The sequence below is a fragment of the Hemitrygon akajei genome, chromosome 13 (assembly GCF_048418815.1).
Source record: "Hemitrygon akajei chromosome 13, sHemAka1.3, whole genome shotgun sequence".
Lineage (NCBI taxonomy): Eukaryota > Metazoa > Chordata > Chondrichthyes > Myliobatiformes > Dasyatidae > Hemitrygon > Hemitrygon akajei.
In genome coordinates, this window is record NC_133136.1 from 26,374,897 (window position 1) to 26,390,285 (window position 15,389).

A 15,389-nucleotide genomic window follows, 5' to 3' on the forward strand; every position below is an offset into this window, starting at 1 on the left:
TTCGCTCTTAACATTTCTGTAGAATCCCTTAGGATTCTCCTTTACCTTGTCTGCTAGAGCAAATTCATGCCTTCTTGATTTCTTCCTTAAGTGTTCTCTTGCATTTCTTGTACTCCATAAGCACCTCATTTGTTCCTACTTGTCTATACCTGCCATGCACCTCCTTTTTTCTCTTAGGCAGGGCCTAGATATTTTGTGAAAATCAAGGTACCCCACCCATCATCTTTACTTTTTATTCTGACAGGCACTTACAAACTTTGTACTCTAAAAATTTCATTTTTGAAGGCCTTTCCAAGTACATCTTTGCCAGAAAACAGCCTGTCCCAATCCACACTTGCCAGATCATTTCTGATACCATCAAAATTGGCCTTTCTCCAATTTAGAATCTGAACTGGTAAAGCAGACTTATATTTTTGCATATTTACTGTGAAAATAATATGCATGCTCTCTCGTTAGGACTTATTATGTACCAATGAATGAAACTTTCCTCAACACATTTGACAAAATCTAGGCCAGCTATGGGATGGGATTCCAGTATGGGATTCCCAGATATGTGGAAAGTTAAAATTGTCTACTCGAACAACCTCACGTTTCTTGCAAGTCTGCGATCTCTTTACAGATTTGTTCCTCTAAATCCCTCAGACTGTTGGGTGGTCTGTAATACCGCCCCATTAACGTGGTCATACCTTTCTTATTTCTCAGTTCCACCCATAATGCCTCACTAGTCGCATTCGCTAGGGGCTGAAACAATAAAGTAAAAATTTGTTTGACTTGACTCTTCTGGAACTATATTATACCAGCTGCAATACTATTGTCTTTGGCTGAATCAAAGATGGTGGCGAATCAACTATAGGAAGGAGAATGAGTGATGCCACAACATCAACAACCTCTCACTCAATAAGATCAAGGAGCTGATTATTGACTTCAGGAGGAGGAAACCAGAGATCCATGAGCCAGTCCACATCAGGGGATGAGAAGTGGAAAGGGTCAATCACCTCAAATTCCTCAGCGTTACCATCTCAGTGGATCTGTCCTGAGTCCAGTACGTAAGCACTATTACAAAAACAGCACAGTAGTGCCTTCACTTTCTTAGAAGTTTGTGAAGATTCAATATGTCATCTAAAACTTTGACAAACTTCTACAGATGTGTGGTAGAAAGTATATTGACCAATAGCATCACAGCCTGGTATGGAAACACCAATGGCCTTGAACAGCAAACTCTGCAAAATGTAGGATTGCTTTAAGAGTTTGGTCATGGCCAGAATCAAGTCTTGCCTGAGCAAGGATCTGGACCCATTGCAATTTGCCTATCACAACAATAGATCTACAGAGGATATACAATAGGTCTACAGTCAGCCTTGGATCACCAGAACAATAAGAATACCTACATCAGGCTGCTGTTTATTGATTACAGCTCAACGTTCAACACCATCAAACCTTCAGTATTAATCAACAAACTCCAAAACTTGGGCCTCAGTACCTCCCTCTGCAACTGGAACCTTGACTTTCCCTTTGAGAGACCACTGTCAGTGCAGAATGAAAATAGCATCATCTCTCTGCTGATGATCATCACCTCAAAGATGCATGCTTAACTCACTGCTCCACCCTCTTTACACCTACGACTGTGTGCCGAGGCACTGCTCAAACAGCATCTGTAAATTTGACGATTTCAGATGGTGAAAAGGAGTTGTACAGGAGTGAGATAGATCAGCTAGTTGAATGGTTTGCAACAACAAACTTGCACTCAGTGTCAGTAAGACCAAGGAATTGACTGTGGACTTCAGGAAGGGGAAGTCAAGGAAACACACACCGGACCTCAGTGAGGAGTCAGCAGAGGGGAGGGTGAGCAATTTTAAGTTCCTGGATGTCAACATCTCTGAAGATCTATCCTGGGCACAAAATATTTTGGCAGTCACAAAGACACAATAGCAGCTATATTTCATTAGGAGTTTGTGGACATTGGGTATGTCACCAAAGATTCCTGCAAATTTCTACAGATGTACCATGGCTGGCTGGTGGCACAGTGACATCAGCACCGGATTCAAATCCAGTCGGGACACTCCCAGACACGCTTTCCATCTGTGCCGGGTCGAGTGTCGAGCAACTTGCCGAGGCTCTGGCAGAGTATGGCACACAAAAAAATTGGAGCAGATCTATGTTGCTTCTCAGGGAGGAATTGATATGTTTCATCATCAACCTCTCAAAACATTTCATCACTGCTGAGTTCCTCCAGCATTTACATTCTGGCTGTGAAGGTGTTGCAAGAATGAAAACCAAGTGTTTGCACATTAACTGGGAAGAACAATTTCTAATCATACTGAGGCAGCAAAGACACAAGACACAGCAGGCGCTGGAATCTGGAGCAACACAATTCTGCTGTAAGAACTCAGGGGTCTAGCAGCATCTGGAGAGAGAAATGGACAGTGTCATCTCAGGGGCAGACTTTTCATCCAGACCAATAGAAGAGTAAAGTCACCATGTCTGCGTTCTGGAGGATGCCATTGTTTGGTTTACTGATTTTCTACCTAGAATTTGACCTTAAGCTGAAGATGTGCCCAAAAGCAGACCTGATGCAGGGTCTTGACCCAAAACGTCGATATTTCCCCCATCCAAAGATACTGCTGGACAGGGCGAGTTCCTCCAGCAGGATAAACAGATTCCAGCACCTCAAGTCTCTTGTGTCTCTAGGACCCCGAGAGAAGAAGGAACTCCCTTACAGAAGTACAGGTGGCCCCTCAGTAACCCGAGGTGATCCCTCCACTCCTTCCTTCCTCCCACACCAGCTGCGCTCCCTCACCTCTGAACCACCACGTGACGCATTAGGCGGGGTGACGGTGGCCGCGCCGCCCGTCTCTGTGTACTGGTTCGCGTTTCGGATTCTTCCCGGGACCCGGCATCGTTTCGATCGGAAGGGCGAGCGGCCGAAATTCACTTCTCCCGCCGCCGGAGGGGCGAGGGGAGGGGAAACGAGAAGCCGTCAGCGGGCGGCCCGGCGCCGGGTGTGCGCTGTCGGAGCAGTCGGGTGTGGTGAAGTCATGTTCCGGGTGGCCTGGGGAGTCGGACGGATCTGCGCTGGGACTCGCTGCTGACGAGATGACCGTGGCCGTCTTCTTCGGCTGCACTTTCGTTGCCTTCGGTCCCGCTTTGGCCCTGTTCGTCTTCACCATCGCCAAAGACCCGCTGCGAGTGATTGTCCTGATCGCGGGGTAAGCCGGCTCCCGGCCGCACGCCGGCGCAGCGAGCTCTTTGTTTGTGCCTGCCAACCCCCGTGTTGGTGGAAGGGAGACAAAACGCGCGGACACCGACCATTAAACAACCTTTGCTGGTGTGCCGAGTTACTTAGTCCGCACCAGCGTCAGTGTTCGCCGTAAGACAAAAGGAAAACTGGATGTTTGAACGCAAACGTTCACGTCTTCCTTCACCATTTTCCCCAATAGTTTGTGTGTATGTGTTTCCCTCTTCATAACTCGGTCCCACCCGCCTCTTCCCATTCTCTGGTCACTGGGATTTCATAGAGCCATAGTTTACGAGAGTGAAGGAGGCGGTTCTGCCCGTCGCATTCTTACTGATATACGCAACCCATTCGCACTTTCACAATCGGAAAAATTGAAACTCATTGCTAATATGAGTAGTGGCGATGCTGTCACCGAAATCAGACAATAGGCGAAAGTACCAAGAAGGCTGGAACCCTGAAAATAGAAAAGAAAACGTAGCATTCCGAACGATCACATGTTCTTTTTCTCCATTGTTCGTTAAAAGCAATTACTTTTTTTTTTGGCAAGGAAACTTAATTGTTTTCTGGTCGTATACTATTTGTATTCAATGTCAGCCTCTCACGGGCCTGTTATTGTAGTTGTTTAATCAAGTTTGATTATTTGGATTGTTCGGATTCATGACATACGTTTTCTATGATGGGAAAGAATTTTGAAATTCTTTGTGGAGGCCAACCCTTTATGTATATTTAAGGCAGACGTTGATAGATTGTTGATTGGTCAGGGCATGAAAGGATATGGGACGAAGGCAGGAGATTGGGGCTGAAAGGAAAATTGGATCAGCCATGATGAAATGACGGAGCAGGTTCGATGGGCCAAATGGTCTAATTCTGCACCTGTGTCTTATGGTCTTATGGTCTTAAAACTTAAAAAGGAGTTGAACATGTCTAGTACATGGACGTTGCTGGATCTAGTGCTGGTGTGTGAGGAAACCTGAGAGGTTCAGGTGTCAGTGGAAGAACACTTGGACCTGGTTTGGGGGGGGGGGGGGGGGGGGGTCACAAAGTTTAGGATATTTTTGCTACAGGGTAATGAATAATTTAAAGTCGTATTTCAAAACTGGTGAATTTAGTGGGATAATTGGAGATTTAGCTGAGTGAAATGAGAACACTGGGAAAATGACTGGAACAATTTTTAAGGAGCTGGCTGTTGATTTAGATGCAGGTTATGTACATTTCTACAAGATGAAAGGATATTGGAAACAAATTAGGACTCATTAGGTAACAGAGATCAGAATCAGGTTTAATATCACTGGCACGTCTTGAAATTTGTTTTATGGCAGAAGTATAGTACAATACAATCAAAAAACTACAAATTGCTGCAAATAAATCATTAAATTAATTAGTGCAGAAAGAGATCAAAAAAAGAATATGATGAGGCAAAGAGTGATGCAGATCAGGTGAATTTTTCCACTGCAAATTGGGGTGAACACAATAAATTGAAGGAGAAAATCAAAGAGAAAATAGAGGTGGCATAAGGAGACTATGGGAATAAAATGACAGTTCATATCAAGGAACCCTAAGCTACTTTACTAGCATTTGAACAGTAATCGTGCAAGAATATATGGGACATTACATAAGACATTACATAAGAAATAGGAGCAGGCCATCTGGGCCGTTGAGCCTGCTCCGTCATTCAATAAGATCGTGGCTGATCTGGCCATGGACTCATCTCCGCTTACCCACCTTTTCCCCATAACTCTTAATTCCCATACTATGCAAAAATCTATCCAATCTTGTTTTAAGTATATGTACTGAGGTAGCCTCGACTGCTTCATTGGGTAGAGAATTCCATAGATTCACCACTCTCCGGGAAAAGCAATTCTTCCTCATCTCTGTCCCAAATCTACTCCTCTGAATCTTGAGGCTATGTCCCCTAGTTCTAGTCTCACCTACCACTGGAAACAACTTTCCTGCCTGTATCTTATCTATCCCTTTCATAATTTTATAATTTCATACCTACTGAGAGTAAAGAATTTGATGTATTCATGGAAGATAGGGCAAGCACATATTGAGCACTTTGCATCTTTTATTAACAGTGAAGAAAATATTGACAAAGGGATTTAAAGTGCTAACATGAGGAACTGAATGCCTGCTTAACCACCAACCTAATTTACTTGGTTCACCAAAAAAACCCACAACTGTCATGCAGTGTTGATAGAATATTCTCAACCCTGTCTCATAGTTACCATAAGTAGTTTAAAACTCATTGATCTGAACAGTCAACTTTATGCAATTATTCATTTTGATTAGCTTTTACAGGTTTTTAAAACTTTTGTCAACCTGTCCTTGAGTGTTGTATGTGTTTTCTGATATATATGATGTTTATGATGCTGTGTTATTGATTTTCAGAAATGAATGTTATCTGATTGAAACATAGAATAGATAGAAAACCTATAGCACAATACAGGCCCTTCGGCCCACAATGCTATGCCAAACATGTATGTACTTTAGAAATTACCAAGGGTTACCCAGAGCCCTCTATATTTTTAAGCTCCATGTACCTATCCAGGAGTCTCTTAAAAGACCCCATTGTATCCACCTCCACCATTGTTGTTGGCAGCTCATTCCAAGCACTCACCACTCTCTGTGTAAAAAAAACTTACCCCTGACATCTCCTCTGTAGCTACTTCCAAGCACCTTAAAACTGTGCCCTCTCGTGTTAGCCATTTCAGCCCTAGGAAAAAGCCTCTGACTCTCCACACGATCAATGCCTTTCATCATCTTATACACCTCTATCAGGTCACCTGCCATCCTCTGCTGTTCCAAGGAGAAAAGGCCGAGTACACGCCTGTCCAGACAACATCCTTGTAAATCTCCTTTGCACCCTTTCTATAGTTTCCATATCCTTCCTATAGTGAGGTGACCATATCTGATCTAATCTTAGAGAAAGATATTTGTATTCTTTGGCTGATGGTCAGGTGGAAAAACCAGACTGTAAGTATTAACTAGTACTTATTTTAGAATTAGAATCAGATTTACTATCACTGACATATGTGAAATGTTTTGTAGCCATAAAAATTGACTAAATGACAAAAATAGAACTATGTAGTGCAGAAAGAAGATAGTATTCATGGACCGTTCAGAAATCTAATCATGGCAGAGGGGAAGAGCTGTTTCTGAAACATTGGGTGGGTTTTCAGACACCTGTTCCTCCTCCCTGATGGTAGTAATGAGAAGAAGGCATGTCATGGATGGTTTGGGTCCTTAATGATGGGTTCTGCCTTCATAAGCACTACCTCTTGAAGATGTCTTTGATGGTGGGGAGGGTTGTGCCCAAGGAGCTGGCTAACTATAGCCTTCTGCAGCTTCTTGCGATCCTATGCATTGGAGCCAATAGGCTATCATGCAGCCAGTCAGAATGTTCTCCACTGTACATGTATAGAAATTTGTAAGTCTTTGATGACACATGAAATCTCCTCAAAGTCTTAACAAAGTAGCACAACTGGGAAAAGTTGCAGATACTAGAAATCCAAAGCAACACACACAAAATGCTGGAGGAATTCATCAGGCCAGGCAGCATCTACGGAAAAGAGTAAACAGTCGATGTTTCAGGCTGAGTGAAATAGAGCCACTGGCATGCCTTCTTCGTGATTACATCAATATGTTGGGCCCAGGATAGATCCTGTGAGATGTTGACATCCAGGAACTTGAAACTGCTGACCCCTCAATGAGGTCTGGTGTGTGTTCTCCTAACTTCCCCTTCCTGAAGTCTACAATCAGTTCCTTGGTCTTACTAGTATTACGTGCAAGTTGTTGTTGTATCACCACTCAACCAGCTGAGCTACCTTGCTCCTGTGTCTTCTCATCATCATCTGAGATTTTACCAGCAGTACTGATGTCATCTGCACACTTAGAGATAGTGAATGAGCTGTGCTTAGCCACACAGTAACGAGTGTAAAGAGAGTAGAGCAGTGGATCAAGCACATACCTGTGAGGTGCTCCTTTATCGATAGTGAGGAGGGGATGCTATTACTGTTCCACACTGACTGTGGTTCCCCATTAAGAAAGTCGAGGACCAAGTTGCAGAGGGAGGTACAGAAGCTCAGGATTTGAAGCTTGGATATTAATACTGAGCGGTTGATGGTGATGAACACTGAGCTGTTATCAATAAACAGTAGCCTAATGTATGTCTTGCAGTTATCTAAGTAGTTACTATAGAGTAGGTAGAATTGTAACTGCTTTCTTTTTCTAAGATAAAAGGGAGGCTACAAATGCTGGGGAAAAAAAACTTCTTTTTGTCTCTGTAGTTCTAATGATTTTCAAACATCATGTTATCTCTTTAGACAGTCTTTTACCCTTTCATGTGACTTCCACATGTGATTCTACACACTCACTTTGTGTGTTTGTAGCCAGCAGTAAAAAGTTAGTAATTCAGTAGTCAGGTTACAAAAATACACAAAGAAATAAAATGTCAACTATAGTTTTGATTTATCATAGTTCTCACAGTGAAGAATAAGCACTATTTCCTAAATAACTGATATATATTTGTAAAAACACAAAATGCTGGCAGAACTCAGCAGGCCGGATAGCATCTATGGGAGGAGGTAGTGATGACATTTTGGGCCGAAACCTATTTGGTTTTAAAAAAAATTCTCTGAATAATTATATATAAGAAAGATAACTAATACTGAATTTTAACAAATAGACACATAAGCAATCATTAAAGAATTAAAAACTGATAATTTCATTTCTTAGCTCAAGGAAAAATTGTGTTCAGATTTCTGATTTGACATTTCTGTGAATTAATTTAGGAAATGATCATTAAAAGGTGAATGAATGAGATCACCGAGGGTTAAAAGATCTGCTATCCATTGATGTAGTTTATATTAATCAAGGTGATACCAGTAAATTGGATTAGTAAGTATGCAGATGATACTAAGATAGGTGGCATTGTGGATAATGAAGTAGGTTTTCAAAGCTTGCTAAGAGATTTAGGCCAGTTAGAAGAGTGGGCTGAAAGATGGCAGATGGAGTTTAATGCTGATAAGTATGAGGTGCTACATTTTGGTAGGACTAATCAAAATAGGACATTAATGGTAAATGGTAGGGCATTGAGGAATGCTGTAGAACCCAGTGATCTAGGAATAATGGTGCATAGTTCCCTGAAGGTGGAATCTCATGTGGATAGGGTGGTGAAGAAAGCTTTTGGTATGCTGGCCTTTATAAATCAGAGCATTGAGTATAAGAATTGGGATGTAATGTTAAAATTGTACAAGGCATTGGTGAGGCCAAATTTGGATATTGTGTACAGTTCTGGTCACCAAATTATAGGAAAGATGTCAACAAAATAGAGAGAGTACAGAGGAGATTTACTAGACTGTTACCTGGGTTTCAGCACTTAAGTTATAGAGAAAGGTTGAACAAGTTAGGTCTTTATTCTTTGGAGCATAGAAGGTTTGGGGGGGACTTGATAGAGGTATTAAAAATTATGAGGAGGATAGATAGAGTTGACGTGGATAAGCTTTTTCCATTGCGAGTAGGGGAGGTTCAAACAAGAGGACATGAGTTGAGAGTTGGGGGCAAAAGTTTAGGGGTAACACGAGGGGGAACTTCTTTACTCAGAGAGTGGTAGCTGTGTGGAACGAGCTTCCGGTAGAAGTGGTAGGGGCAGATTTAATTTTGTCATTAAAAAAAAATTGGATAGGTATATGGACAGGAAAGGAATGGAGGGTTTTGGGCTGAGAGCAGGTCGGTGGGATTAGGTGAGAGTAAGCGTTCAGCAAGAACTAGAAGGGCCAAGATGGCCTGTTTCCGTGCTGTAATTGTTACATGGTTATATGGTTATAATGGATGCATAGTTGAGAGTGGACCTAATTCAAATGTAGTGAGCAGGAGAATAATCAGAAGCTTCAGTATGGTGAAATGGGTAGTTTAGTGTAGTCAGCTGTGAAGTGATGGATTTGAAAAGTCTATTAGAAAAAGTTTGTTACAGACATTAAGTATGGAGATTACTTAGGGTAATAAAAAGATATTGAATATAGAAACAATGAGATTAGTCTGACCCTTTTAAATTATTGATTAGGCTTCAGTGCTCACTGTTGTGAATAACTCTGTGTAATGTGTCAGGAAGAATTTAAAGGACAGGAGATGTATCAAGTACACTAAGGGTTAAGAAGCCAAATATATTAGCCAATGGAAAAGAGAAGATTAAGGTGTGTACAAGATGATTAGAGAATTAGTTAAAGGAAAATTATTCACCCAGGAAGTATTGAGACTGAGGATCTCATAACCACAGAATATGAGGCAGATGGTGTGAATGCTGAAAGGACGTTCATACTGAAGAATTTCAACTCTTGGTAGGCAAGGGATTGTCCTCCTTTATGGGTGGGGATTGTTCTGCATTGTTTGGAATCCCTTTTGATATTCAGGCCCTTGCCTTGCCAGGCTCCTGTGAATTCTATTCTGGCGTGCATTAATTTATTCTTCTAAGGGCAAAGTTTTATCTTCCCAAAGCTGCCATTGTGGGAGCAGGTATTTGCATTGCACAGCTGGTGCTAATGGGACTGGGCAGCTTCTCTGCTATTGCTCTGCTGCCGCAATCCTGCTTCAGATCAGAGTGGCTGCTGTGGACACAATGCCATCGGCCAGTATTATTGCGTGTTGCTCACACTGTCATTAGCACAGCCAGGACCTTGTGAGGTAATCCGAGCAAAGCCCCTGATTGTGTGTAACAGCAGCAATTCGTATGTTTCACTGCTTGTGCATACGGATGCAAATATTCCAAACCTTGAGGATAGGTGGTGTGGTTATTTGCCTAACCAAGCTTCAGCACTGAACTCTCACTTGTGAAGGAGGATGAAGTTGTGCCAGTTTCTTACTACTAATATCTGGCAGGAAGTACAGAAGCCTTAGGATCCACACCACCAGGTTCAGAAACAATTATTACCCTACAACCATCAGACTGCTGAACCAGTGGATTACTTCAATCACCAATACTCTCCACTGATTCTACCACTTACAGACTCACTTTCAAAGACTCTTTGCAACTCATTTTCTCTAGTTTTTTTACTTGCGCAACTTGTCTTTTGCTTGTGCGAAGGGAAGGGTGAGGAAGTCATTGGGGCTTTGCTGTTTTTATCATTCATTCTATATGGCTTCTTGTTTCATAAGAGTATGAGTTCCAGGTTGTATACTGTATATATTCTCTGATATTAAATGAACCTTTGACCTTTTGCACATTGGTTGTTTGTCAGTCTTGGTTTATGTGTAGGTTATCATAAAATTCTATTGTGTTTTTCCTGGAAATGCCTTCAAGGAAATGAATCTCCAGATAGTATATGATAACATATAAGTGCTTTGAACTTTGAGATAAATATTGCTCCACCCCTTCCCTCCACACCAGCATTTTATACTGGCTGTCTCCCCCTTTCTTTCCAATCCTCCCGAAGGGTTTTGACCTAAAATGTTGACTACCCATTTCCCTCCATAGATGCAGCCTGACCTGCTGTGCTCCATCACCACCTTTGTTTGTTGTTGGATAAGTTTGAGTTAGATTTTCAGAATGTTTGTATTTAAGCACTTAAACATTTTATTTAGTTTTAAAGCATTGAACAGTATTTGAATGTTCCAAAAGTCAGAACGGCTTATGTAGCTAACAGAACTTTTCTCAGCAAGTACAGGGTTCTCCTTGTTCCCACATTGCAATGTGCTTTCTTTGCTGAAGATTCTACCAACTCTTAGAACCTGCAATAAAACAACCCATGCAACTTTGCTCAGAGTTGAATGCTGGTTACGGAGGAGAAGCATTCAAGGGGGACCCTTAGGCTGCCTAACTGGACAATATTTTGTCTTCACAATCATCGCTGCTACCATTACTTAACTGTGGAGTGACCAACTCTTGAAGTATTCTATCTACATAACTCTCAGCCTTACAGATGCAATCGTGACGCCAGCATCAAGTTTGAACTCATCCAGCCGAAGGGATCTTTTGCAAATATGGTTGTCATGGATACTATCCAACTCCTGAAACAGGTTGTGTGTATTTCATGCCCTTCCATAACTTACCAATTTAATAGAGCTTTGTCTTCACGTGATATTTTTTGTTTTTAATCTCCAGTAGAGTCAGTAATTAGTTTCTGTATCACTTGTAATGACCTCTATTAGCTTTTTAAAAACACTAAAACAGCATTTTAAAACCTACTTAAAATGACTTAAATCTACTTCCTAGTCTGTATTAATTCTTATGCAATCCAAATGACTACATAAACTCTCTTTTTAGTTTGCATTACATTCAAGTTTATTGCTGTACTGAAACAATGTTAGCTATCGCTGAGGGCTGGTGTTTGCATCATCCAAAGAAGTGACGCCAGCCCTGACTTTGACATCAACATTGACAGACAGAGTGGACTTTATTTTGCACTGGGTTAAAATATTAGCCCTGTTGACCTTTGGCTTTTAGAAATGATGAACGTTTTCTTTGGAACAAGTTTGTTTGCTATTGAATAAATTAAGTATAGATTTGCTTCCAGCTTCCATGGAATTCGGGTGATTACATTTGGTAGTCATAGGAATTGCATATGGCATTCTTTGAAATGTTTCTGTAAGCTGGTTCAATTAGCTGCTGAGTATTAACTTTCTAAAGTTCCTCTATAGTAACCAAAAATTTAAAGCTGACCGTGAAACCTGCCAGTATTTTAGTCAGGTGAAAGACTGAAATAAGCTTAACAAGACTCATTGAGAAAAAATGGGGCATAGCCAGCTGTTTAATGCTTTACAAGGGAAATTATGATTTTGAATTTTTCATTGTGATCCTCATCTGTTTGAGGAATAATTAATTAATCACCAAATAATTAACTGGATGTGTTAATCCTGAACTAGATTAAGTACTGGACCTGGGTTGGCATGATTGATTCCATAATACCATAAGACATAGGAGTAGACTTAGGCCATGTGGCCCGTCGAATCTGCTACACTATTCAGTCATGGCTGATCCTTTTTTACCCCTCCTCAGCCCCACTCCCCAGCCTTCTCCCTATAACTTTTGATGCCATGTCCAATCAAGAACCTGTCAAACTCTGTCTTAAATACACTCAACAACCTGGCCTCCACAGCTGCCTATGGTAATAAATTCAACAAATTCACCACCCTCTGGCTAAAGAAATTTCTCAGTATCTCTGTTTTAAATGGACGGTCCTCTATCCTGAGTCTGTGCCCTCTTGTCCTAGACTCCCCACCATGGGAAACATCCTTTTCACGTCCACTGTGTCTAGATCTTTCAAAATTGTAAGGATTTCAATGAGATTCCCACCCCCCCCACATCCTTCTAAACTCCAGCGAGTCCTGACCCAGTGCTATCAAACATTCCTCATATGATAACCCTTTCATTCCCAGAATCATCCTTGTGAACCTCCTATGAACCCTTTCCAATGCCAGCACATCTTTTCATAGATGAGGAGCCCAAAACTGTTCACAGTACTCCAGGTGAGGCCTCACCAGTGCCTTATAAAGCCTCAGCATCACATCTTTGCTTTTGTATTCTAGACTTCTTGAAATGAATGCTAACATTGCATTTGCCTTCCTCACCACTGACTCTACCTACAAGTTAACCTTTAAGTTGTTCTGCACAAGGACTCCCAAGTCCCCTTGCATCTCAGAATTTCGGACTTTCTCCCTATTTAGAAAATAGTCTGCACATTCATTTCAGCTACCAAATTGCATGACCGTGCAGTTTCCATCTTCATTTGTATTTCATTTGCCACTTTCTTCCCCATTCTCCTAATCTGTTTAAATCCTTCTGCAGCCTACCTGTTTCCTCGCCACTGCCTGCCCCTGCACCAATCTTCGTATCACTGCAAACTTGGTAAAGAAGCTATCTATTCTATCATCTAAATCATTGATATACAGCATAAAAAGGAGTGGTCCCAACATAGGTCCCTGCAGAACACCACTAGTGATTGGCAGCCAACTAGAAAAAAATCCTTTTATTCCCACTCGTTGCCTCCTACCAATCAGCCAATGCTCTAACCATATTAGGAACTTTCCTGTAGTACCATGGATTCCAGATTAATGTTTTATCAGAAAGTGCACCTTCAACCCAACTCAAGCTTGCCTCAGTTAGGCAGCTAGTTTCCCTTCTGTAACATTTCTGTCAGCAGTGTTTGTGTATGTAAGGCTGGAATTTCATTATTATATATTAAAAAAAGTTTGGGTAATGATTGCAAACTAACAGAGCAGAGAGGAATCTGATTATCTGGTTTTGGTTCATAAAACATAATTCCCATGCCTGCTTTTTGATTCCTAAATTTAGAGCAAACCATTGATTTTAAAATGATGCGGACTTTGAAGGACTGTTCTAGTTAGTGATCTTGTAGAATATTTAATGATGTAAATATAAATGATCAGAGTCCACGGATGTGCAGTGCAATGCTACGTTTGTAGTAAAGCCATCAACTTCTTGGTGAAATTTGCTTAGGGAATATTACACAATTACTTTTTCCTGATTCAGAGGCATGTAATAAATATACTGCTTGAACTATTCTAACGATTGCCAATGGGAAGGAAATGCTAGCAGTAAAATGGGTTTGTTCCTCTAATGTAATCAGGAGCATATCTTTATTTAATGTATTTAAATATCCAGAGATTTTAACTAATGTTTTTAAGTCAGATTAAATGATACTTTTGTTGACACCATGGGTAACTATTAACAAGCCCATTCTTTTATCATCCATTTCTGCTATTTGATGACAAACATTCAATTAACAGAAGCAAAAACTGCAATTATCATAACTTTATTTCAATACAATGACAACATGCATTTATACAGTGACTTTAATACAACTTGCCTGTTGTTTTGGGCCTTCATCAGATCAGAATTGATCCTGAAACATAAGGAAGTATTTGGGCAAGTGATCAAACTTAAGTGCTAAGTGATATTTTTTAATGTGGAGTACTTTGATAAAAAAATTTAATTTTACATAATGCATTGCTATATACAACCTTGAGATTCTTTTTTTGTGGGTATGTATGGGAAAATAAAGACATACAACAGAATTTATGAACAAAGTTGATACATAAACAGAGACTGACAAACAACCAATGAGAAAAAGAAGATAAACTGTGCAAATATTTAAAAAAAGGACCAAAGCAAAAAGATGTAGGGAGAGAAGTCCAGATTTTAGTGACCAGCTAACAGTGGAGAGATTAATTGGATAACCAAAAGACAAAATTTAGAGGCGTTTTAGCATGGTTATTAGAAAAGTAAGGAAGTGTAGCCACAGGTGAATTTGAAAATAAAAAAGTTATTAGTTAATTGGGAACCACTGTAGGTCAACACCATGAGTGATTTCAGTAGAATTACGAGCAGCAAAGATGATGTGTGCAAAAAGAAATAAATATGCTGCTCCCTTTTGGAGCCAAGATTGTCAAAGTAATTAAATTTCTGGCTGAAGGCTTTACTGTGATTGAAATGAAAACATCTTTAAATTAGATTTATCTTTGAAGTCCTGTATTAAATTATATTTCTGCCTTTTTCACATCATTTAAAAAAAGCATTAATTTTTATGTCAGAAAAAATGTTGTGCAAAGTCAAGTCACTTTTTATTGTCATTTTGATCATAACTGCTGGTACAGTACGCAGTAAAAACGAGACGACGTTTTTCAGGACCATGGTGCTACATGAAACAATATAAAAATTACACTGAACTACGTGAAACAACACAAAAAACTACACTAGACTACAGACCTACTCTAGACCTCATCCCTGAAGAAGATAGCAGAGATTGTCATCGAAACATCAGTTATAATCAATACCTGTGTCTAGCTGGAAGCCCGAGAAGAGTTTATTCGTGATATATGCGGGAAAACACTAGATCCTTTTTCTCATGTGAAGAATTTTGCATATGCAGCTGACCACATGGGATCTGGAGTATAGAGTCCCATAAACTGATTTCTTTATGCACTCAGTGTTCATATTATTAGGTATCTCCTGTACCTAATAAAATGGCCACTGAGTGTGTGTTCGTGGTCTTCTGCTGCTGTTAACCCATCCACTTCAAGGTTCGACATGTGTATTCAGAGATACTTCTCAGCACACTACTGTTGTAACATATAGTGGTTTGAGTTACTGTCACCTTTCTGTCAGTTTGAACCAGTCTGGCCATTCTCCTCTGACCTCTCA

At 40.6% G+C, this 15,389-nt stretch overlaps 1 protein-coding gene across 1 annotated transcript in view; it reads left to right on the forward strand.

The window, feature by feature from the left end:
- Positions 1–2,883: 2,883 nt before the first annotated feature.
- Positions 2,884–15,389, forward strand: part of LOC140737713 (gamma-secretase subunit Aph-1b-like) — a 45,456-nt gene continuing 32,950 nt past the window's right edge. The window contains exon 1 of the mRNA XM_073064276.1: positions 2,884–3,206. Within this exon, the coding sequence (XP_072920377.1) occupies positions 3,094–3,206 (113 nt within the window). The 5' untranslated portion in view covers positions 2,884–3,093. The remainder of the gene's footprint in view (positions 3,207–15,389) is intronic.